The sequence below is a fragment of the Epinephelus lanceolatus genome, chromosome 17, assembly GCF_041903045.1.
Source record: "Epinephelus lanceolatus isolate andai-2023 chromosome 17, ASM4190304v1, whole genome shotgun sequence".
Taxonomy (NCBI): domain Eukaryota; kingdom Metazoa; phylum Chordata; class Actinopteri; order Perciformes; family Serranidae; genus Epinephelus; species Epinephelus lanceolatus.
The window spans coordinates 22,696,398-22,722,733 of record NC_135750.1 but is presented as its reverse complement, the minus strand read 5'-3'; the positions used below and the strand labels follow the sequence as shown (position 1 = coordinate 22,722,733).

At 39.8% G+C, this 26,336-nt stretch overlaps 1 protein-coding gene and 1 long non-coding RNA gene across 3 annotated transcripts; both read right to left on the bottom strand.

The window, feature by feature from the left end:
* Positions 1 to 8,387: 8,387 nt before the first annotated feature.
* Positions 8,388 to 11,281, bottom strand: LOC144458407 (uncharacterized). The gene is made up of 3 exons (XR_013487900.1): positions 11,188 to 11,281; positions 10,029 to 10,169; positions 8,388 to 9,872 (listed from the first exon to the last, which is right to left on the bottom strand). It is a non-coding gene; the product is annotated as an uncharacterized LOC144458407 (long non-coding RNA).
* Positions 11,282 to 17,786: 6,505 nt separating this feature from the next.
* ubtd1a (ubiquitin domain containing 1a) lies at positions 17,787 to 24,014 on the bottom strand. Of its 2 annotated transcripts, XM_033614098.2 has the most exons (5): positions 23,630 to 24,014; positions 23,125 to 23,211; positions 18,968 to 19,195; positions 18,268 to 18,453; positions 17,787 to 18,052 (listed from the first exon to the last, which is right to left on the bottom strand). In XM_033614098.2, the coding sequence occupies exons 1-5, from the start codon at positions 23,679 to 23,681 to the stop codon at positions 17,838 to 17,840; spliced, it is 768 nt and encodes a 255-aa protein (XP_033469989.2). In that variant the 5' UTR covers positions 23,682 to 24,014; the 3' UTR covers positions 17,787 to 17,837. The 2 variants fall into 2 exon arrangements, with proteins under 2 accessions (XP_033469989.2, XP_033469991.2); XM_033614100.2 differs by lacking the exons at positions 23,125 to 23,211; positions 23,630 to 24,014 and adding an exon at positions 21,667 to 22,685.
* Positions 24,015 to 26,336: the final 2,322 nt, after the last annotated feature.

Genomic DNA, 26,336 nt, shown 5'->3' with positions numbered 1-26,336 from the left:
TATGACTAATAATAATAACAATGACAGTGGTAACCAAGCAGGACCACAGCAGCAGGCGCTACCACAATCCAGGTGCCATTATGATCCAAGAAGCCTGTATGGTGAGAAAGCACAAAGACTCCGGGGAGGAGGCCGAGTTAGTAACGTGCATTAGTGGAACATGAACATCTGCAGATGGAGAAACAGAGGACGTCAGAGGAGCTCAGCTGGGCAGATTAGTGCTGCGTTCAGATGGAACTTGTGAGATTGTGTTTACAATCATGTACAGGAAGATGTGAACTCGGAGCTCTCGTAAATTTCCATTTATGAGATTATTAATACCACAAGATGGGGGCATTCAACAAAGTAAACCCCATTTGAACGCAGCATAGGCCTGGGAGATGGTCCAAAGCAAGCATGAGCCAGTTCTAACTATAAGCTTTATCAAAGAGGAAAGACTAAACCCTACTCTTAAATCTGAAGATGGTGTCTGCCTCCCGCACTGAAACTGGAAGATGATTTATCAGGGATCTCATACCATAGATATGGAAACTAGAATTTGAAAGCTTATCACATAAAATCTTCTGCATACATTATGCAGTATTCAGAAATCTATTTTTAACTGGATTTTCACAGCTACATGTCTGACAAAAGGAAATCCTCTGGGGTTTGGACAGAACTGAAAACAATTCTATGTATCATAACAAACGAGTGCTTCTCCTGCATTCAGTACAGGGTGATCACTACTACAGTGCTATTATCTGTCACCAGGATAAGTGACTTGGAGGGTAAATTCTGTCTTCCCATGACCCTCTCCTCTCGCTCTCTTTCCTCTGTCATCATGCTAAAGTTAATCCTAATTATGTATGCCGTCTCACTGGTGCAGCATGAGACCAGAGCTAATGCCATTTTACACAGGAATATTTTCAAAGCTCGTCTTTTGTTTTGGTATCTAATCATATTTCATTGCTTTGTGCTGTCACAGGCAAACAAGGATAGGTTTAATTAACAAATGAGTGTGAAATGTATGCATCTATCCAAACTGGTCAACTATGGCATTTCTGCATGACGCAATTTTTACTTAAATGTGCATCTTTGACACAGACAGCGTTTGTTTGTTGAACGATCCTGTTGTTATATTAATTATAACATGAAGCATCCCTCCATTTCTCCATGCTTGTGTGACTAACAATACAAAAACTCAACAATTCTGTCTTTTGCTAAAGAATTCTACGTCCTGTGCAACACAGTATTCATTGTTATTATTGCATCAGCAGTAGGAGATGTGGACGTGCTCTGGCAGCGGTTCCAGCTGAGCAGTAATAGCTGTGGGTTAGGGTGTGTTGCATTGTTGGATGAGATAGATAAGTGCCTGACCTAGTCTCTGCACTATAATTCATCTGTGTGTCACAATATGAAAGAGGCTTAGGCAGAGGAGAAGAATGACGATTGTTCCTACTGTTGCTCTGCCGTCTCCTTCTACTCTGTTTCTGCTACCCGCTTAGCTCCATCTGTTCAGAATTCCTCTGAAGGTGCCATTCATATGAATATGCACACACAGTCATTTAACCTGCATCGTTCTCACTGCTGCTCTACGTCTTGTCTCTCTTTTCTACACACACTCACACACATAAACACTGGCCTTTAGCTACTGTACTCAGGTGTGTTCCTCCTCTCTGTGTCTGCAATACACTTTCAGTTTATTGAGATGCATTTATACACCTGTCAGTGTGTGTGACAGGTTCTTCTCTGACCACCTGTTTTTTTGTCAGCACACACACAAAATGAACCACAATGGGACTGTGAGGAGATATTTACAGAATTTTAAAAAAGCTACTGGATCAGAATCTTACAGAATCTCTAAGTAAAAGAAGGTGGTGTTTGAGATATCTTTGATGCTCTGATCTAAAGGGAGGCTAGGATCCAAAGTACTACCAAAATTTGTGGAAGAAAAGGTCTTTAGGAGAGTCTCACCCTTCCTAACCCTTTGGCAATGTATCAATGAAATACAGTTTATGTTTCCTATTGTTCATATTACAATGTTCAAATCAAAATGAGCATTAGCATTCCTGACAGTAATGATGAGCGGTTTGGAAAGGTTTAGGTTTGCTAGTTCTGCCTGTGACTCTGTTATATGGCTCACTATCCTGATGACATTCACATCCTTCTGACTAACAACTAGATATGAATGCTTGTATTAGACTTTGATTAAGTGAGCTCAGGCTTTTGGATCCATGAAACAACATAATCAGATCATCAGAAATGATCACAGTACAAGTAAAAAAAGAGTAATCAGGAACAAAAGCTTTCCTGGTGTTAAACTGCACAGAACCTCACTGAACTGCTCTACCCTAGTTTTCAAAAGTTCAGTTCAGGGTGAGGAAAATACCAGCCTAATAAAGACGGAGGCAACAAACTGAGAAAAAAGTGTGCTAATGAATTTTACATGTTCATTTAGACAAAGACTATGTGTGCAAACGTCCCTGCTCTGCCGTGTTCGGGAGGAGCCGAACGTCACCGGAAGGACCCGAGTAGTCCCGAGGGAACACGAAGACAACAGAACAGCCCCAAAGGCAGCTGGGCTGGTGAAACACCTGTGGAGGGCCTCACACTTGCTCTACAGTTATGACAGCGTTAAGTGGAGTACCGTCATAACTACCCCCGCCGTCACCGTGTGTCCGTTGTGCGTGAATGCAAAGTAAGTTTACAGTAGGTGTTTATTGTTATGCTGTTTTCTGATGTACGTGTTATGATCAGTACTCTAGCAGACGGCGTAGTTTACGGTAGATATATTGCCACAGACTGGTTAATATGTCCGTCTTTTTTATATGTGTTCTAAACATATAATACTGTTTTGATTAAGTGTTTACTACTGCGGATGGGCTCTACATCTGGCGATATTCACATTTCTTACAGTTGTTGTGTGTTACATTATAACAATGTGGTCTGAGGCGCCCCCGTGTGGCCAGTTTTCTTTGTGTAGTATCCCATGTCTGTTCAGTTGACAGTAATATGACTTTATTTCTGTACCATACTAATATAATTATCGCTTATCTATTTGTATGCTTCAGGAAACTACAACGTACATATCCTGTACACTATTCCAAGCTGTGTGAAATCATTAAAGAAGGGTTAAAGAAACCTCTGGAGTAGCCGCAGTTTTTCTGACAGAAGCCAGCATTCAAAATATAAATCACACTATGGACATTATTCAGGGAATTCAGATCGAAGACAGTGAGGTTGTCCAGAAATTTAACAGTACCGTCCAGCCACACAGTGTCTGTTAACACATCTCAAGATAGAAATAGCTACTTGTAAAGCAACAAAAACTTCGACAAAACATCTGCAAACTACATTTGATTTGTGGCTGCTGAGGAGCAGGTGCTCTACTTCTAAAATGTTTCCTGTGGGCACTGAAAACATGATGGAGCAGGAACACAACCAGAACACAACGCAGCCAAACATTGTGGACATGGATGTAAAAAATTTTACTTTCCTTAAAAGCTCTCTTAGTACTGCTGTTGTTAATGCACCTGACACAGTATTATTGAAGCTGATACAAATATTATGACATACTACTTCTACTCACATAAATCGCAAGTAGAAGTAGTCAGTCGTACATTATAACTTTTTGTATCGTGTTATAATGAGGTTAGTGCTGTTGCTTGTGCAGCAACAACAGTATTATCAAAGCTGATACAAATATTACTACATACTACGTCTACTCATGAATGAATTAAATGTGTCATCTGAACTTTTTGTGTCGTGTTACAAGAAAGTCCGTCTGTACTGAACTCTTAATAACAGAAGGAATGGTCTTTAACAGGGTCTAACCCTCACTACCCTTTGGCAAAGTTTTATCCAAATATATGTTGCAAAGTCATGATATAACAAGACATTAGTTTGACAAGATAATAAACAACTCATTTTAGGAATTGTTTTATATATTATTATATATACAGTACAGGCCAAAAGTTTGGACACACCTTCTCATTCAATGCGTTTTCTTTATTTTCATGACTATTTACATTGTAGATTCTCACTGAAGGCATCAAAACTATGAATGAACACATGTGGAGTTATGTACTTAACAAAAAAAGGTGAAATAACTGAAAACATGTTTTATATTCTAGTTTCTTCAAAATAGCCACCCTTTGCTCTGATTACTGCTTTGCACACTCTTGGCATTCTCTCCATGAGCTTCAAGAGGTAGTCACCTGAAATGGTTTTCCAACAGTCTTGAAGGAGTTCCCAGAGGTGTTTAGCACTTGTTGGCCCCTTTGCCTTCACTCTGCGGTCCAGCTCACCCCAAACCATCTCGATTGGGTTCAGGTCCGGTGACTGTGGAGGCCAGGTCATCTGCCGCAGCACTCCATCACTCTCCTTCTTGGTCAAATAGCCCTTACACAGCCTGGAGGTGTGTTTGGGGTCATTGTCCTGTTGAAAAATAAATGATCGTCCAACTAAACGCAAACCGGATGGGATGGCATGTCGCTGCAGGATGCTGTGGTAGCCATGCTGGTTCAGTGTGCCTTCAATTTTGAATAAATCCCCAACAGTGTCACCAGCAAAACACCCCCACACCATCACACCTCCTCCTCCATGCTTCACAGTGGGAACCAGGCATGTGGAATCCATCCGTTCACCTTTTCTGCGTCTCACAAAGACACGGCGGTTGGAACCAAAGATCTCAAATTTGGACTCATCAGACCAAAGCACAGATTTCCACTAGTCTAATGTCCATTCCTTGTGTTTCTTGGCCCAAACAAATCTCTTCTGCTTGTTGCCTCTCCTTAGCAGTGGTTTCCTAGCAGCTATTTGACCATGAAGGCCTGATTGGCGCAGTCTCCTCTTAACAGTTGTTCTAGAGATGGGTCTGCTGCTAGAACTCTGTGTGGCATTCATCTGGTCTCTGATCTGAGCTGCTGTTAACTTGCGATTTCTGAGGCTGGTGACTCGGATGAACTTATCCTCAGAAGCAGAGGTGACTCTTGGTCTTCCTTTCCTGGGTCGGTCCTCATGTGTGCCAGTTTCGTTGTAGCGCTTGATGGTTTTTGCGACTCCACTTGGGGACACATTTAAAGTTTTTGCAATTTTCCGGACTGACTGACCTTCATTTCTTAAAGAAATGATGGCCACTCGTTTTTCTTTACTTTAGCTGATTGGTTCTTGTCATAATATGAATTTTAACAGTTGTCCAATAGGGCTGTCGGCTGTGTATTAACCTGACTTCTGCACAACACAACTGATAGTCCCAACCCCACTGATAAAGCAAGAAATTCCACTAATTAACCCTGATAAGGCACACCTGTGAAGTGGAAACCATTTCAGGTGACTACCTCTTGAAGCTCATGGAGAGAATGCCAAGAGTGTGCAAAGCAGTAATCAGAGCAAAGGGTGGCTATTTTGAAGAAACTAGAATATAAAACATGTTTTCAGTTATTTCACCTTCTTTTGTTAAGTACATAACTCCACATGTGTTCATTCATAGTTTTGATGCCTTCAGTGAGAATCTACAATGTAAATAGTCATGAAAATAAAGAAAACGCATTGAATGAGAAGGTGTGTCCAAACTTTTGGCCTGTACTGTATATATAATATGTTTAACACAAATAATTAGGCTACTAATTAGAAACATGAGAGAATAGTTTTCACATCTTCTAAAGTCTATGACTGCTGCTAATGTCAAAATTCAGTAACTGTGAGATGCATTTTAAGATCTTTATTAGACTATTTTTTTTTTAGATTTTAATACATTTTGTGAGTTTGCAAAAACAGTATTTTTAAAGCTGACACAAATATTACTACATACACCTTCTCCTCCTGAATGAATGAAACATATCACCTTAACTTTTTGTGTTGTGGTATAATCAGTTTGTCTGTGTTCAACTCGTTATAATAGAAGGAAAAGGTCTTTAAGAGGGTCCCTCCCTAACCCTAACCCTCAACAATATTCCATCCAAATATTTATGTGTCCTATTGTACATATGTCATGATATAACACGTTTAACAAGCTATTAAACATTTGAAGGGAATTGCTTTCAACTGTACATAATATATGTTTAGACAAAGCCAAATAATCATAGTAACAATCAGACACATTAAGAGAAAATACTTTTCATGTCTTCCAAAGTCTGTGATGTCTGCACTACAGCAAGAAAAAAAGGATTTGAATGGAACATTGCCTACACACCCTCTTAAAGCTCTTTCCTTCATCTACAATGTCAAAACAAAAGAGAGAAACATGAACTATTTTGGCTGATCAAAATCATCTTGAAAATAATCTTGAATTTGATTTCAAAAACATTTGCTGATCACTCCTGATTCTGACACGAGTGTTACTTTTTAAATCCAATACACTTTGTAGCATGCTATTTAAACATCTTTTTTGATTTTTTTTTTTTTTTATTGAGTTTTGTTTCTTTTAAAAGCTCTTTTGTTGTTATGCAACAACTACAGTATTAGTTAAGCTGATACCAATATTACTAGTGAGACTGCTACTCATGAATAAATCTAATGCTCCATCTAAACTTCTGTTGTGTTATACTGCAACAAGTGCTGCATTAATTGTTCATCTTTTCTACACTCGTCTGAATTTTGTACCTGTGAAAGATTTCCAGGAACTTGACAGCGAACTAAAAGTGTTCCACTAGTTTCAGCCCCAGGAGTTCAGATATAATCCACAAATAATCTGTTGCCACATCTCGAGCTACAAATATGTATTTTTGCTTGTGAAGCATCAAAAATGTTGAAAAAAATACCATAAACTACATTAGCCGCTCCACTTCTGAAATGTTTCTTGTTGGCACTGAAAACACAATGAAGCTGTTGATGAGTCTGAACTCAACCAGAATGCAACGCAGCCGAACTTTGTGGACATAAATGTTAAAACGTTTTTTAGTTTCCTTTTAAAAGCTCTCTTAGTACTGCTGTTGTTAATGCAACTGCCACAGTGTTATTAAAGCCAATACAAGTATTACGACGTGCTACTTTTATTCAAGATTGAACGAAACGTACCAGCTTAACTTTTGTGTCGTGTTTTACTCAGTTTGTCTGTGCTGAACTTGTTATAAGAGAAGGAAGGGTCTTTAAGAGGGTCCCTCCCTAACCCTAAACCTTAGGCAATGCTTCATCCAAATACTGTTTCCTATTGTTTAAGACACGATAATTTTAGGAATTGTTTTCAACTGTTAATAATCTGATATGTTTAGACAAAGCCAAATTATTATGGTATTATTTAGAAACATTATGAGGGAACAGTTTTCACATCTTCTAAAGTCTGTGACATCTGCACTACAGCAGTAAAAGGACTTGAATGGAACATTGCCTACAAACCCTCTTAAAGCTCTTTCCTTCTTCTACAAAGTCAAAAGTTAGAAAAAGAGAAATGTGAATTATTATCAAAATAGTTTAAACAAGTTAAATTTGTTTCAGACACTTTTAAGTGTAACTACTCGTCCATCTAAGAGCTGTTAGTAATTCCAGTTTAATCCTGACTCTGACAAAACTGCTGTTTAAATACAAAACCCTTTGTAACTGCTGCATGCTTTTTAAGATTTTTATATTTAAATTATTATTTAGTTTTGTAGATTTCTTTCAAAAGATCTTTTAGTACTGCTGTTGTTATTATGCAACAACCACAGTATTATTTAAGCTGGGAGCGAGTCTGGGAAACGCGTTTTTCTTTCACGGGAGGCTTAAGAGTGTTCTTAAGAAGCTCTTAGAGCTAAGATCTTCTTAACTGGATCTGGGAAACGCGGCCAGTATTAGTACAACTACTACCCTGAATATATTAAATGTTCTATCTAAACGTTTGTTGTGTTATACTACACAACACTTTTTAAATAATATACAAAACTATAAAAAAAACTATAAAACTGAAAATTAAATAACATTTAAATTAAAATAACTCTGCACTTCTGACTTCTGTTGGCTGAAGTCAGTGTAACATGCTGTCATGTAATACCTTCTAATACATGTTTTAACTTGCTCAGTTTATACACTAAATTTAGCAACTCAAGACTCCACTTGGTGAAACATTTGGAAAATTAGCACAGACGAAAAAGCCTCCTAAACTAGACTCTCATACAGCCTTTTACCACTGTAATGAAGTCATTATAACTTGGCCTCACTAGATTTAATAATAGAAAGATTTTAAATACTTAAAGTACTTGTTACCTAAATATTTTGGATATTCTTAATTGATCGAAATTGCTTATTGTTTATGGAAAATAATTTTATGTTTTTTTAAGATGTGTTTTATCAAGTTTCAGTGTATATGAATACTGACCATAACTCTTTATTTGTTTCTATTTATTTATCTAGAAACTTAAAGGAAACTTATCTCCAAACTAAAACTTATCTAAAGTACATGCAAACGAAGGTTGTTGTTTTTTGGGGGGATTTTTTGTAAGACAGAATGAAATTTAAAGATGGAGGGAAACTTACCTGTGAACTAAAAACAATAAAAGAGTTAAAAACTTATCTAAAGTTCATGCAAAGGATATTTTTTGTTTATGTTTTGTTTTAACACAGAAACTTACCTCTGAACTAAAAGGAAAGAAAGATTTAATACTTAACCTAGAAACTGAAAAGAAACTTACCTCTGAACTAAAAGGAGAGGAAGATTTAATACTCATCTAAAGGACATGCAAAGAAAGTTTTTTTTTTTTAAGACAGAAATGAAAGTTTAAAGCTGAAGGGAAACTTATCTTTTAACAAAAAGGAATGAAAGAGTTAAAACTTATCTAGAAACAGAAAGGAAACTTATCTCTGAACTAAAAGGAAGGAAAAGATTTACTACTTATCTAAAGGACATGCAAAGGAAGTTTTTTTTGTTTTGTTTTGGGTTTTTTTAAAGACAGAAATGAAAGTTGAAAGCTGAAGGGAAAGTTATCTCTAAACTAAAAGGAAAGAAAGAGTTAGGCCGTGATCACACAGGATGCATTTTGCAAGTTGCAAAACGTGAGGTGCACCTCACCATAGATATATATAATCATAGATGACTCATTCCTGTGGCTACTGTGCGTCAACGTCGCCGCCATCTTGGGGAGGTCACTGCCGGCTGGCTAGTACTGTTGTGTATGGAGATAAGCCTTCAGCAAACTTGGCGTGCTCACTCAAAAGTCTCAAAGTGTCGGGGAATCGGAGGATAACAGCTAGGATTGCTGTGTTTACATGGCAACTCGCGCGAGACTAGCTGATGGCTAGTGGTGGTTCTAGTTCTCGAGTCGCTGAAACGGGCTGAAGCCGTCAACGAGGTATCTACTGTATATGATATCTATGCACCTCGCTGCCTTTTTTTTTTTAAGTAAAAAATTTTTTTTAAAAAATAAAAAACGCTTTTATTGTTGCCAAGCAACCACACCAACACATCCTTACACTAACCTTCCCATGTAATCAATGTACCGTTTTTTGTCCCAGTAATTAGTATCTAAAAAACACAATTAAAAGGCTTCATTCCCATGAAAATCAATTACAAAAAGGCACCTCCAACTGCTAAAACGTTTTCTGTGTGAACAGGGCCTTAAAATTTATCTAGAAACTGAAAGGAAACTTATCTCCAAACTAAAAGGAAGTTGTTTTTTTTTGTTTGTTTTTTTTAGAAGGAAATGAAAGTAAGTTGGAAGGAAAGGTTTGGAGTGTGTGAGAGTGTGTGAGAGTGGCTATGAGTATGTTTGAGTGGTGGTGGTGTGGTACTGTCACATCTCGCGGTTGTAGGGAGAATCGGTCATCCACGCCATGATCATCGCCGCCACTGTGTTGAAAGCAGTTGGTGGGAGACCACCAGGCTGGGGACCGTAGACGGAGGGCCAGAGGGGCAGGGCCATGACGTCATCGTAGTCTACGTCATCCACAGGCTGCTGGAGGGGTCCAGGCTGGGTCGTCCTTTACTGAACCGTTAAGAAATCCAGAGAGAGGAGTCAGGGGTCAGACTGGTTCATGTACACCCTTTAAGCTAGATGCAGTAGTGTGGGATAAATGTGTATGGTGACCTCAGAGCTAGGATACAGTGGTTTTGACCCAGTGTATATATTTGGAGTACTCACCTCCAGCTGGACGTCCTCCGGCCTGGCCTGTGGTGTAGAGGTGGATGGCTGCGGGCTGCGGCTGCGGCGGCGTCTCTCCGGAGGCTCCTCGGTGCCTCTGGAGCGGCTCTCCTCCCTCTGCCTCTTCCTGCCTCCTGCAACCTGTTAAAGCCATGAACAGAAGCAAAAAGTAAGGGACCAGGTCAAACTAGTTCAATTATAGTCTTTTCAGACTGCTGCTGGTACGTCACTGGTTTCCATTTGTGTTTACTGTGTAACTGAATGGATCATTGTATTTTATCCACCTGCTCTGCCTTATTACAAAATGGTACCATGAAAGGGTAAACACTTCTTAGAGTTACTATAAGAAGTGTTTACCCTTTCATGGTAAACACTTCTTAGAGTTACTATACCAAACATTATCATTATAGGAATACTATAACTCTATAATAAATACTGGCACAAAGTCCAGGTTACTCCTTTGATGTAACAAGTTAACTTAACACATCACTTGTGCTGTAAATGTTTTATATACAATGTTTACATGAAAAAACAGAATCAGCGGCTTTCAGATTTCACATTATTTAGACGAGACATGAACACAGCATCATGACTTCAGTCTGGTCTGATGAATATTAACTGAGTATAGAGAGATATAAACTCTTATGGTCAGATTTAATTTATTTGTAATAAGTCGCCTTGCAACAGCAGGGGACACTGCAACACATCTCATAATTACCTAACGAACTCATTAATGCCACCTAGTGGAAATTCAACAGCTGCAGGGTTTCATAGTGTTTTATGGAGGTGGTATGCCACCTCATCTGAATTAAAGGTAACGCCTGTTTCATCATTGAGAACACTTTATAAACTAAAACATTAAACTCTGCGGGAAAAATTTCACACAGCTAATGCCACATGTTTAATGAGCGTGGCCACTGTTTAGGCCTGAGATGAACTCAAGTGATCAGATAAGATGTGTCAGGATCAGGGTGGCTAACCACCTCAGCTAAACTATTTACTGGTGAACTTGCCAGAGACCAATCAGCAGGCCTCTGCTGACGGCAATAACAACAGAAATCAGACATGTAATGCTCCAGCACCCACTTCCACTCCACACTTCTCATCACACAGCAAATCCCACTGGTCTCTGAGTAAGTGAGCAACACATCAAACTTACTGATCACTTAGAGAAACGCAAGGACCGCGGCGGAACCAAACGCACAGTCGGCAGAACATCGTCATCCGGGCGGCGCATGAAAACCTGCAGGGGGATAAACAATCAGTGGGTCAGCTGCCCGCAAGACAGATGTTAATGCAGCTTCCAGGAGAGGGTCACAGGCCGATATGAGGAACGAGAGGCAAAACCACATCGCAGCAACGTGCAGCTATGATGTGACTGGCTGTCATGGCAACACTGGAGAGGAGGAAGTTACACCAGCAGGATATGTGGGAATGTAGCTGAATCTCCTGTGCAGACAAACGTCTTGTCCTGGGTGATGCTTGGACCGCAGGGTGACATACGTCTTACCTTTACACGCTATCTCTGCTGAACGAGGTGCAGGACAGCCAGCTGAGATGTCCATCTGTCCCACACTTCAGCAGAGACTTCTATTTTCACGGATACAGCCTTCCTGGCAGGAGCTGTAGGCCTCTGTATTGTCCCAGGATGGGACACAGAGACTAACTTTCTCCCACCATGTCCCCAGCAGGGGGAGACTCGCATTTACAGTTTAACTCAGTTAAGCACATGCAGTAGAATTGAAGTGTGAGGCATTGAGAACTACTATCAAAGGTCTCCATTGACCGTCATACTAATTGCAAATTAGCTGCTTTATGTAGAATTACAACAAAAAGATTTTTTTTTCCTTAAGTTCTTTTCAAACATTTTGTTATTCAAGAGAGTGTTATAAGTCAAAACAAGAGTAACCGTGTGAGGCATTAGTTTAGAGCTTGAATAATAAATGATGACATTTTTCAACATGTGGCACACATTATGTCATGGTTGTTGCAGTGTCACAAACATCACAGATGTAAGTGTTGACTTTCCATTTAACATACATTGAACTTTTATAATATGTAGACAAATGCATATATTCACAGATGGTATGGGCAATTACAATTATCATTTATACTTATTAGGTATCAAACTACACTACACTACTAAACTACACATTTAAAATACATTTCAAGATATTTCAAATAAGCACTCATAACAAATCTAAAAGGACACACACTTTAACCATGTGAATCCCAGACGGCAAAAGCCATGAGTTTTTTATCTCAGAGGTGCTGGCAGTGGTGCTGGGAGCAGGGTGCTCCTCCTGGGGGCTCCTACGGGGCTCTCTCCGCCAGTAGAGGTGGTCGTGGAGGGGGGTTGGCACATCACACATCTGTAATGATTGAAATGCAGTTCAGGAATAGACTCAACTTCATTCAACACAAATATATTTGACTGAACATTTAATGAATGTGAAAATCCATTCAATTCACAGATAAGCACACAAATAAGCACAGTGATCTCTCACTGTTTCCCTTAAATAAACAAGCTATTTTGTACTACTCTGCATGTAAATGTCAGGGTGTTTTTGTCTTTACCTTTATGTGACATGAGGAAAACTAACTTCACCAAAAAATGGATAACTTTAAAATCATCAAATGAAGCATGAATGAGGGCTACATCCTGAGAAAAATAGACTGAAAGAGGAGCCTCTATGGTGTCTTTAAAACATCAATTAAGTGTGCAATATGCAAGATTATATTTTCCTTAAGCTGTGCAAACAAGTCTTAAACATTGTCACCATTTGCTTGAAAATCAGCAGTCGGTTCAGCATTTGGCATTGTTACCTCTCTTCTCACATTTCAGTTATTTATACCAACAACTTAAATGTTTATTGTATATTTAATATTTTATTATATTTTACTGAACCAACTCGACGCTGCATGAAAGCCACGAAAATCTGTGGGGCTGTCAGGTCAAGTTTTTGATGGCTCAAGGCTTAACTTTGGTTAAGTCGTCAAATAAAATGACTATCAGAAAGTAGAAAGCATTTTAATCGATGCTTCAACGGAATTTAAGCCATGAAAGTCAATGTTTGGGGCTCTTGAACTTTCATGGCTGAAATTCAATTGAGGTGTTGAAGAAAATGACTTGGAAAAACAAGTCTTAAAAAAAATGTTATTTTCTTACAGTCTCCATGATGAACCAGTCAACAAACTCCACTGGTGTCCTCTTTTTCGGTGGTTACTTGCTCAGTTTCGTATAGTGAGAGTTTCTCCTCTAACGTCTCAGAGTGAAATGATCAATTTGAGAAGTGTCTTGTATTTATACAGTTTTGGTCGGACTCCATGGCTACCAGCTTCATACGTCATCACTCACAGACCACTGCTAACTACATTCCTATTGACATTTAAAAAAACAAAAACAAAAAAAAAACAATTTTTCAAAAACAACATCTGTGTTTATGTTTAAAATGCAGTAACGTTAGCTAAGTTAGCTGGCAAAGTTGTTAGCTGCAGCTAGCTCGGTTGTTTTGTGGTTAGCCGCCATGTTTCAATTAGGCCTTAACATAACTGTAAATATGTTTCAGAGACACCGGACCTATGTCACCTGCTTAGTGAACACATTTAATTTAAACGGCGTGTTACATGAGTGTCAGCTAGCTAATAACACCTGGTCAAACTGAGTCAAAGGAGGCCAAACTGCGATATTTGTAAACAGAATAACGTTAACTTACATAAAGCATGTTTACCTGGTACTGCATGAAAGTCAACTTTCGCCGCCTCAAGGCTTATATTTCGTGAAGTCGTCAAATAAAATTACTTGAAAATCTATTTTTATTGCACACTTCGTTTGAAAGTCAGCTTTTGGGGCTCTGGAGCTTTCTCAAAGCTGAAATTCAGTTGAGGCTTAAAAAATGACTTGAAGTAACAATTTTCAGTAAAGCCTCAACTGAGTTTAAGCCACTAAAGTCTGTTGGGCTGTCAGGTCAAGTTTTCGACGGCTCAGGGCTTAAATTTGGTTAAATCGTCAAATAAAATGACTATTATAAAGGGAAAAGTATTTTAATCGACGCTTCAACTGAATTTAAGCCATGAAAGTCAGTTTTTGAGGCTCTCGAAGTTTCTAATGGCTGAAATTCAGTTGAGGCGTTGAAGAAAATGACCTAAACAAAAGCAGTTTTAAAAACAGTTAAATATTCTTACAGTCTCCATGATGACCCAGAAAACTAGCTCCACTGGTGTCTTCTTTTTGGTGGTCACTTGCTCAGTTTTGTAGACGTCGTCGAGTGAATGTTTCTCCTTTAAAATCTCAGAGTGAAATGATGAATTTGAGAAGTGTCTTGTATTTATACAGTTTTGGTCGGACTCCATGGCAACCAGCTTCATACGTCATCACTAAAAGGACACTGCTTAGTGAACACATTCAATTTAAACGGTGTGTTTTACGACTGTCGGCTAGCATACTTTATATCACTACTGTAATAACATCTGGTCAAACTGAGTCAATGGAGGTCAAACTTCCATATTTGTAAACAGAATATATAAAGCAGGTTTACCTGGTAGCTGTTTCAGTGCAGCACATCTATTACCTTTATCTTTACTTTGGTGTTGGATAGTAGAGCTCAGGAAACACAAGATAACCAGCTGTTGCTCCATGAAACATCTGGATAAAGCTGTAGAGCCGTTAGATGAGCTCGAGCTCTCATCATCACGTGACAGGTGCAGCGATGCTATTCAGTGTGGCCTCAACAGTAAATACATGTAATACAGATCAGTGACTGTGGTAACTGTATAGTTGAGATGCTGTAATGGTAACTTTCAAAAGTCTCAGGTTCACTGTAACAAATAATCAACCGGAGTATTTGTCTCAAGTTTAGACAAAATATTGATTCTTTTTCTTTTCTTTTTTTGGGAGTGGGAGATTTGATATTTGATAGATATCTCATGAGATTATAAGGGGCAGTGGGCCCTGCATTATTGTGTTTGTTTGTTTGTGTACCCTTATCTGATTCTTTGCACAGTGATAAACGAATATGGATCATCACAGCCTCATTGGAGGTTTTTTGTTTCATGGTACTGTCACTGCACTTGATAATGCTCTTAATGTGCCTTTCTGTGAGATACTTTTGTTGCTGTTCATTCCCACAGTAATGTCACAAATGTATCCTCCACAGTCTGTTGTGCGATACTGAAGCTGAACAATACTGTATTACTTGTTCAACAGAGAGATGACCAGAAAATACACTCCCTTGTTTTAGTAGGCATTAGTAGTCTACACTGATACACTTGGATGCTGTCTTGCTCTAAAGGAAGCAACTACCTCAGATCTGGTGACCAATCACTGCTCTCTGTTCCACGTAAACAGATAAAAACTAAAGGTGAGGGAGCATTTATTTGTTATTGGTCCTAAACTGTGAAATAGTCTCCCACTTACAGTTGGATCTTCCCCCTTCATTCATGCATTTAAAACCCATCCTGCTCATCCAAAACTCTGCTGCCAGAATCTTGACACGGACTAGAAACACGACTACATCACACCAATCCTATCTTACCCACACTGGTTATCTGTTAATTTTAGAAGTGATTTTAAGATTTTATTGATTACTTACAAAGCTCTGGGAGGCCTTGCTCCAAGTTATATATCAGATCTATTATTGTCTTATGTTCCCTCTCCCCGAGATCCTCAGATGGATCTTTGCTTGTTGCTCCGAGGTCTAGATTAATCCACAAAGGTGACAGAGCCTTTGCAGTCAGAGCTCCACAACTTTGAAATGACCTGCCTGAGGAAATCAGGACTGCAAACTCAATTTTATCCTTTAAATCACTTCTGAAAACCTACTTGTTTAAAACTGGCTTTTGGTGATTTTAACTGCTTTATCATTGTGTGTTTTACTGTGTTATGCATACTCTGTCTTTATTGCTTTTATCTTGTTTTATTTGCTTTGTCTTTTATTCACTTTTGTAAAGCACTTTGTAACTGTGTATTGAAAGGTGCTATATAAATAAAGTTTTTAATTAATAGTAGTAGTAGTAGTAGTAGTAGTAGTAAATAAATGCAGTGGAGTAGAAAGTACAATATTTGACTCTGAAATACAATGGGGTACAAGTATAAAGTAGCAGAACATGGGAATGCTCGAGTACAGCACAAGTACCTTAAAACTGTGCTTAAGTACAGTGCTTGAGTAAAGGTACTTAGTAACTATCCACCAGTGTTTGTGACCCCTTAAAACAGATCAGTTTCTGCATGAGACCCCTCATCACAGGTTATGGCCTCATTGTGGTCATGAGCTGTGAGCAGTTAGACAACGTTTTCCTTCTTGGATTGTGTCATTTAAAGGATTTTAAAGGCTTGAAGAGATGTTAGAAGCCCGTATTACACTAGGGAGAAATAAGTACAAAAGTCAGAAAATAGAAGAGGTGGGACCAAGTCAAAATTTTGCAAGTCACAAGTACTGTAAGTCTCATGTCTTTGCACTCAAATTCGAAGTCCTTATTTTAACAACAAAGTAATAATACATTAAATTTACAAAAATCAGGAGTGATTTTTTTCATTTGTATTAATTTATTAATACAAGTGCAACTGAACTTGATCATAAAAAAGTAGTGGTGACATTGCACTTATAGCATATAGCACTATTAACCAGTACCACAACAGAATGAATTTCGTATGTGTCCTTACTGTCTTGTTGTATTTAACTTATCTCATATTGGGAAAAGTTCCATAACGTCTATTCCAAGATTTACTTGGGGAAAAGTATCAAGCATCTTCAAGCCAAAAGGCAGTCCAGGTGTATTAATATCATTGGTTGTAACGACCAAGGCGAGTTGCAAGTCTTTTTTTTACTTTGTCAAATCGAGTCCACACCTCTGGAAAATAGATATATATTTTCCTTTTTATCCCTTAAACCATATTGTGATCCCTCAGATTCACCCTGGGACCATTTGGTGGGCCCAACTCCCTGGTTGGGAACCATTGCTTTAGGATAAGTTGTAACATGACACATTCCTATAGACACTTTAGGTATGTAAGAATCAGCAAAGTGGAAGATGACTTAAATTTACAATATTTATTGATAAGTTATTCAAGTACAGTGAGCATCATATGTACATAAGACTACAGTATCTCATTTGGAGTGATGAAATAAAAAAACAAACCTGTTCATCTCTTATTATTACCTTTTAGAAAGGTACCTTCGTTACATTCCATGTCTTTATTACAAATTTACAATTGTGAATTGAAAATGTGCACAGTAACATGACCAAACAACACATACGGAAACTGATATTTACAGTTTTCTTTTTCTCTATAGGTCTCTGCCATCCTCACCCTACTTCTCAAATTGCATGACAGAAATCTTTAACAAAAAAAAACAAAAACAAAAAAAAAAAAAACAGAGGGAATGGATTTTCCTTAGTTGGACCCCCAAGTGATCCATATTGAGTTTAAGCACAAGTACAAACACACATGATGAGGAGGGGGACCCGTGTAAACAATAGAGCTGTGAGTTTATGTCCACACAGACAGACAGACAGACAGACAGACAGACACTGGGATGTGCATTATGGACTCTACTTCTAATCTAAAGTGTTTCAGTGCTTTTCAACATTTTTTACTTCATTTGGAAAAAGGAAAAAAATACAAAAAGGAGCAATATAAAAGCAATAATTTCTTATATAAAAATGTACACAAAATTCCACTGCATTGCCAACTGGAAATAATTTCAAGCCCTACTCCTATTCCTGCCGCCCCCCCCCCCCCCACCCCCCCCTCCCCTCTCTGGCACGTCCTTTATATTTTCTTCTCTTCATAGCCGCCTGTCTCACCCCTCAGTTAGCTATGACCGTAGGGTTCGTATTAACAATCACTTGGACGACAAAGTCCTTCTGGATCTTGGCGTCTTGAAGACGAGTCTTGTCAGTCAGGAGCTTCCCGGAAAAGAACCACCTCTGGCGAGTCACGTCAATTTCCTCCTGTTCTTCCAATTGTTTCTTTAGCTCGGCGATGGAGTCCGCCATGCTGGCTGTCAGACGCACATCCTTTCCTAAGAATACCACAAGGCAAGAATAGAGTTGACACAGATTTCTGAGCAAGCTGTGAGACACTGAAAAGCTATGAATTATAGATCAGTCTCAAGCTGAGATGAGACAAGATGCAATGAAGTGTTGTGTGCATGCAATCTGTAGAACATGTACTTTTGTAGATTTAAATGTCATATTATAAATATACATATTATAGGTTACACTGGATGTTTCTTACCTGTTGACAATCGTACCCGCAGCTGGAACTCTTGTCTGCATGGAGGAGGTTGAGCTTGTTTTTGTGTGGAGTCAGAGACTTTGCTCTCAGAGGACGTTTCAGAGATGAGGTTGACAGGTGGGGCTAAAGTGTAAGCTGGGAGCTGGTAGCGGTTGCCCAGTTCATCATAACTCTCTGTGAGGGAGCCTGCAGAGGGAAAAATGGACTGCATAAACAACTGATTTCCAAAAACCCTCTTGTCAGTAACAGCAGCTAACTTTATCCCTGACATATAAACCTTTTCTCTCGTCAGATAATCCAGGGGAAGCATGATGACATTAACATCAACAACGCCATTGTCCTTGAACTAGCAAAACTCTTTTGTGTCAGTAGATAAATATGCAAGAACAGTGTGTGTTTTTTTCCACCTAACTCTGCCATGGCTTTCTGTACACCAATCCATTCACAGTGGTCACGCAGCACTGCGACTATTATGTAACTATTACAGCAGTAATCTCTGAACAACTGATGCATGGGATTCTGCAAACTGTCCTTTGACATTTAGAGAATTATTACAGTGAGTTTATGCATTTGTGCTGAAAGTTCCTGGGTATTTGAAGCTTACAATTGATAGCTGGATGAAGCACATATCTCCATATCTGAGAGGGCATGTGTGTGAGTGTGTGTGTGAGTGTTCATGTGCCTGTGGGTGGTTTCATACCATGTGGCAGGGTGATGCAGGCTCCATCCACTATAGCCTGCGCTAGCTCCAGGTCATTGCACTCCGCAGCCAGGGCTGCTGCTCTGAGTGCGTCCCAGATCTCTTTCCGTCCATCAAAGGCAGGAGCTGTGTCCCAAAACTCATCCCTCTTACTCCTCAACTGGCCCTCCGTCATCGGGTACTCGCTCTTCCACTTTGGACGCTCCTTCTTCAGGGGCTCATTGCGTCCTGAAAGTAAAAAAGAAGGGAGTGTTCAGTCTGATCAAAAGACCTATCTGATGTCATAGGATCAGGGCTACACTCTGCTGGACAGTCATGAAAACAACTTTGCACCTAATGATAGAATGGCCGCAGCTAAAACAGTTAATGTCCAAGGGATTATAGAGCAGTAAAACCAAGTATCTGGTAGTGAAGCTCTGAGAAACCTGCTGTTGATGGTTGCCAGGTTGGCTCAGGTCACAGCTGCTGTAAAATGGCTGAGCTGTTACCATTTACTCTCAGATACAAGTGAGTGTCAAGAAATAATTTCCCATTATAATTCCCATTTTCCCCATTATAAGAAACATTATAGACGCTAAAAGCTTCAAATGTAATACAGCTTTATTGTGTTGTGTACATTTGGTTATATAAACACCAGTGAGGTCAGACATGGACAAAAAGGCTCATCTTAGGACTCCCATACTGACGGATCTTCAGTATTTAGCAAAAACAGCCCTTGAAAATACACAATTGCATCTGTGATATTCATTTGCAATATAGGCTAAGTACTGTTATGCATGCAACTGCCCTTTGTCACAACTCAAACAACATACAAACCAAGTAGCTTCATACACCCACTGCAGGTGTCTCCATGCCTGTATATAGCATGTTAGATATACAGCACCAGCATATAGAGAAGGACCATTTGATTCACAGAGGGAGACAAATCAAAGTGATTATTTATAGTGCTGTGGATTACTGCAGTGGCAAGTAACACATACATGTGCACTGACAAGCAGTCACATACACAAGCACACACCAGTGGATTATGGGCAGTAATCAGGTTCCACATAATAGGATTTATCTGCCCCTATCCCATGAGGCATTGGTTGGAGAGATGAGCACTCTTTGACCAATGAGAGCAAGCAGAAACGCTCAGGCACTATTACGAGCCCAAAACAACAAGCACATGGAAGTATAAACACGTAGCATCTGCAAATTAATTATGACATCATCACTGCTACAATGTCACTCCCATCAAGCAAATGTCAATGCAGGCCTCCATATGATGATAAATGTGACAGCACGGCCTATAGAGATGAGACGATGGCTTGAGTTTCAGATTAATATGAGGTGTATTCCTTGCATGCCTACATGCATGTACACATATCATCATTTACATTTTATGAATGAGTAATAAAAGGGTGAGTTTTAAAATCAAATTAACTATTTCTCTGTTTCAGAGCCATAATTACAATATAGCAGAAGTCCAGTGTCTGTGACATTATTATGTTACTGATATGCTATAACTTTTTACCTATGCTGCATTAACATGGGTTTTTAGCCATCGTGTTTGCTTTTGTGATTGAGCACAGGCAGCTGCAAAGTTGCAAAGGAGTCCATTAACATGCCAGCCAAACCAATGCAAATATTATTTGTGTCTGGACTCCTAACAAGCAACCTGACTGCCAGAAGCTGGAAGGTACGCTGAGATAATTGCAAGTTGCTCTGACCTCTTGTTTGATGAACACTGACTTCAAGAAGTTTGCGCCTAACAGCTAGAGAAACACAGCTGTCGAGAAATATGAGGATGAAAACCACTCCTAGTTTTTAGTTCAGAGAGTTCATGTGGGACATTTTTAAGTTTTAAAGCTTGTATTTGTAACATTACATAACTGGAGGAACTGTTTTGATTTGGGTTTTGTGCTTACTAGAATGAGGCAGATGCAACCAGTGATGACAACCTGCATTATTTGAAGAATGTTTTACCCACCTCCCTGCTGTAGTAAGTCAGTGGCCTAGTGTTTGTGTACAGTGGAGTGTGCGTGTTCACAGAGTGCAGCTTTGCCAGTGTGTCCTCAGATGTATCCCTCACTACCTGGAATCTAAGCTTAGGCAAGTTTTTTTTTTTTCCACAGGCATAAACATGTCTGATGGACGGAGGAACTACCAATTAAAATCCACTAAAACAGGAAATGATTAAGTTTCTGATATGTGAATTGAAGTGTTACTTTTGGAATATTATCATTGCTGCTCCATTTAAGTACCATTACTACTACTTGTTGTAATAGTTGTAGTATTTCAGCATGGTGCATACAAACAGCAGAAATGGATGGAAGGACATGAATGCCTGTCATACTGGAACATTAACTCAGAAACATCAGCACTGCAACTCTGAGTTAAATCAGCCTCACATCTCCATCAAAGTGACATCCGTGTTCCTCCCCATAAGCACATGCATTTCAGTTAGAGGTAGCAATGTGGATTTTCTCAATCATTTTGTTACGACCTCTTTCTGTTGTTTGTTTTCTCTGTAGTCAATTGTTCTATTTCCATTTACAGCATACAATGTTTGTTGCCCTAAAAGCCTTCATACATTAACAACAGCATCAACAGTGCAGACTATCTCTGAGACTAATTATGGCACAACACAGTCAGCGGTGCAAAAACCAAAATCATGTCAGAATCTCTTTCATCCCACACCCAAAACCAATACTTACTTTTCAGCAAGATCCTCAAGGGTGTGTTTGGGCCATGATAGTAGGTGTACTCCCTTGAGTTTGGTACTCCCATAGCTGCTCTTACTCTGAGGTTTGATGTGAGTCAGTTAAAAGTCTGCATTAATGACCTACAGACACCAACCCTGAAGAAGAGGACAGTCCAGTCGTGTCCAACCAGCTTGCTTCAACACACCGCCCAACTGTCGATACAATCACCTGATCTAGTTTGCCGCGATGTGCAGACTGAGATTCGGAGCTCAGTGAACCATCGTAACACTTCCCCAGTTGCTTAAAAATGACAACACTCCCTCCACTTATATCCCTTCTGACTGAAAATACCTCGCAAACCCAAAATACCACAGGATCAGTTCATGGAATGAGGTTCAAAATGAGGAGAGAGTAAACTCAGTGTCCTAGGTAGAAGGTGGCTTCTTTACACAAGAGGCCTAATCCTATCAGCTCTATTTAGAGGCAGGATAGAAATACTCAAAGGCAACATGCTAAACCTATTAGCAGACAATAAACCCTTGTCAGACTATTACAGTCTGAAGGAGAAGCTACTTCTGCGAACTACCCACAACAGGTGATTGTTTCCTGCGAGACGACTCTGCTATTTATACGAATAAAAACAAACCTGCCTCTCAGATGCTGATCAACAAATAGTTATCTAACAATCGTAGGAGGTCTGCGCCTGTGACATGTGAGGTGATGCATGTCTGGCTAGCAGGTAAATGATTTCTTTTTGCATGTAAATATGTTTTGCAGCAGGTCCACATGAGGCAAATCATGCACCAAGTAGGTCAAACTTTGACATGAAAACTCTCTGTGCAGGCCACCGCTGCTGCTGCTGGTGGTATTGCTGCCGCTCCATACATAATGCATGACAATCCAGCTGAGTGCACAGCCGCTTTTTCCACAAGGAGTGGATTGCCCGGTGTTTACATAAAACACTGTCGTATCAGGGCAGGTCCTCTGCACAGATTAGACACATGACGAGCCGGCCTGAAACATTTAACACCTGAGACAGTAAGCTGTCAGACTGAGAAAGACGCCAGTGCAACACGGGTGTAGCAAAGCATCCTGCCCCAGCCTGCATGTTAACATAGGTGCATGAATTGTTAAGGCTTCTTCTCATGAAAACTGCTGCTCTGTGCTGGTTCTGATAATGTGTCCTTATATAAGTATGTGTCAGAGGATGTGTGCACACTCACCACAGAAGCAATTTCTAACATTATAGTAGGCTAATAGGCCTTTAAAAATATTAGTAGGCTCTCTTAAACTCATATTGTCCACCTCATTTGATTTGTAACACCTAACAAATTAACCTGTCTTATTCCCAGTGTGTGGTTTAAGGGCATCATCTCTTGTATCTAATTCACATTTTGTGCAGCAAAGCATTCACAAAAACATGTCCTTATTTCATAAACCTAGAGGCTGCAGCTCAATCCAGCTCCTTACCTCCACGTTTTTTGATCCTTGTCGAGCTTCGGGCACTCCCTTGTCCATCCATCCTACTCCTCCCCACACAGCCTCCCATCACTGTCCCTACAAGCCACACCAAGGAGAAAAATCATCAGTCTGTCTATTAATGCTTTAAAATGCACGTGCGATCATGTCGGATACATAAACATAATATAAAGATGATGGTAAATTAGGTGCCTTATGTGAAAAGCATCATCAGGGAATAATGACAGCTCAGCACTCCTTGTTCCTGTGAGGTCAGACAAGCTGCGATGTTTACGTCACGTGTACTGCCAGCTGACGGGGGCACGCGCCTGAACCTCATGCCGCTCTGATTTTCCAGTCAAATATTTAAAAAATGTGTTCATGCATGATTACAATTTATAGTATATGTTTATAATTTAAAAGATGTATGCTACTTCCGATTGGATTTAGCAGTCTTATCAGTCACAGGCCGTTTAATATATTAGGCTAGTATTAACAAACAATTTATTTTGCCTACCGGAAATCCAGTCTGCTAAATTATGCATCCGTCTGCAGTTTGCTTGCCACATCCGAACTTGCTTCCAAGTGAAGTTATCACCGTGACGCGACGATCAGCAGGAGATGCGAGTCAGCAGGTTGACAAACTGGGAGCAGTGTGTGTGTGTGTGTGTGTGTGTGTGTGTGTGTGTGTGCGCGCAGAGCTGGCGGGCTGGTGACCAGTCTGGACCTGCAGAGCCTCCAGCAAATGTGAACAGCTTCTCCAAAAAATAATAATAAAAATAAATGCAATCAACATCCGTTTCCCCCACGAATCATAATGAATGCAGCTCACCCGCACAATCTCTTTGCACCGTTGCACTGATCTAGAATTAAATCCCTATCAGGCTGCACGCATGCGCAGATTGGACCAACTCTTCACCTCTGCGTCAAGATAATCAGAGTAAAAGCGGAAACTGAGAAATGACCCCTCCAGAATAATGGAAGAATTGGAAATAATTAACAATTTAATTCGCAAATAAGCAGAATTTTGAAATAACAAAAACATTCATGACTATAAACTTGGTGATGAAACAAAAATATCAAAAAATATTCGGGCTTACTGTGAAATAGACGCTTGTAACCCCTGTAATAAGGATTTTAGTCTGAAATGCAAGGCGGAAGTAATTTTATTATTGTTATATTAGTGTTTATTGACGTTTCTCCACTGGCAGGGAACATTGCACTGGCCTTATTTCAATAAAATCTCGTATCTGCCCTAAAACGCGCACACCTCTTTTAATGATATAACAAAACAATTAAGTAACCAAGAATCGTTGTTGGTGTTTCCTCCAAAAACTCACTTCTATAAGGTTATTGCTTAGCTACTAACAGTTTATTTAAAATAAAACTGCGTGAAACCAGTCTGATACAAAACCACCAATATGTCGTTTCAAGTAAATTACTCTTGTATGCAGCCTGAATAAAGTCAACTATCAAGTTTAAATCTATATTGGATTATGTTGTATCTCAGGCTGGGAGCAAGTTAATCCTATCCAATTTAAAACTGGCACAAAAATTGAGTTAACTCTATCATCTTATCTATTAACAGGTGTAGATGTACAGTATATGCAGGTAAGGGTAAGGTGTGGTGGAATACTCTGTTATTGCTCATGAAGCCAAGCATCCAAATCTTCCTGGGATGATGTAAGTATGTGCTCTTGATAGAAAATGAGCCAACTGAATGTGCTCAACTTCATCCTGGCTTTCATGAAAACACTACATGTCTTGAGAGTATGTGTAGTGTTGTAACCATCTGGGAACAAGAGTACATAAAGACAATGTGGTGTATTTGCACCATACAGACAAGGGCATACTGTGACGCAAGGCAAACCAGGTAAATGTTTAGGGCCATGACAAAAAGTTTGGGAAAAGGGGCCTTGATGACCACTGATATCGGTACAATTTGCAATGACAGCTTGAAACCACCTAAAACCTCCTATAAGGCACTAGGTAGTGCTGCTGCCACTAAAAACCTGAATGAGGTCCCTTGTAGGTATCGTATCTACTGTATCACATTAAGTGCATTTATTACTATTCAGCCTCCCATACTGAGAGACAAACTCAGAAGTATGGGGATGGCCTCCTCCTTGACTTCCTGGATCACGGACTATTTAACAGCAAGGCCGCAGTTCGTCAGCCTGAGGAATTGTGTTTCTGGGACACTGGCGTGCAGCACGAGGGCCCCACTGGGGACAGCTGTGGCTCTGTCCCTGTTCACACTGTGCACATCCAACTTTAAGAGTCCTGCCACATTTGGAAGTATTGAGGTGATACAGCTGTTGTGGCATGTGTGTGAAGTGGACAGGAGGGGGAGTATAGGGACCTGCTGGAGGCCCTCGACTGGAGCAATAAGAACCGCCTCCTCCTGAACACCACCAAGACTGAGGAGATGGTGGTGGACTACAGAGGATCAAAGCCACCCTGCCAGCCAGTCTGCATAGGGGAGGAGGTCATTAAGGTTGTGCATACCTATAAATACTTGGGTGTGCTCCTAGACAGCAAGCTGGACTGCTCTGCAAATACAAATGCTCTGTACAAGAAAGAGCACTCATGAGATGCAAATCTTTTGATGTTTGCAAGTTTGCTGTTCATGTTTCATCACACTGTGGTGGCGAGTGCCCTGTTTTATGCTGCAGTCTGTTAGGGAAGCAGCATGACCGACAAAAACAGCAGACATCCGGACAGGGTGGTTAAACAGGCCAGCTCAGTGCTAGGCAGGAGACTGGACTCACTGGGGACTGTGGTGAAAGGGCGCACATAGAATAAGCTGCAAGCCGTAATGGACAATGTCAATCACCCTCTCCACAACATCCTGGCAGGACAGTGGAGCAGCTGCAGTGAGCGATTCGAGAGGTTCAGGAGATCCTTTGTCCCTACAGCCATTAGGCTTTTTAACACCTAAATACCTGAAGTACAACTGTGTTTAACACCAACATACCGAAATACCAGAAGGAGAGAAAATATTTTTTTTTAAAAAGAATATATGCAGTTTTAATATTACTATTGAAAAGCTGTTGTTTCCTGATTATCAATATTGATGACTTCTAAAATAAAAAACTTTTATAAAAACTGCAGGATTCTTGTTTTTCTCAATTAGAGCATTCCTCATTATCCTCCTCCTCTGAACATACTGTGCAGCTTCTGACTAAACTTGACGTGTTGAACACTGGCATCTGCTGGAAGAT

Bases quoted from the DNA above. Each gene is read 5' to 3' on its own strand.
- ubtd1a (XM_033614098.2), bottom strand. From the start codon at position 23,681: ATGTGGCAAGCAAACTGCAGACGGATGCATAATTTAGCAGACTGGATT. The intron at 18,454-18,967 runs GTATGAAACCAC...TTCCCTCTGCAG, and splicing joins CTGCATCACCCTGCCACATG to GCTCCCTCACAGAGAGTTAT. The intron at 18,053-18,267 runs GTAAGAAACATC...TGGTATTCTTAG, and splicing joins GCGGGTACGATTGTCAACAG to GAAAGGATGTGCGTCTGACA.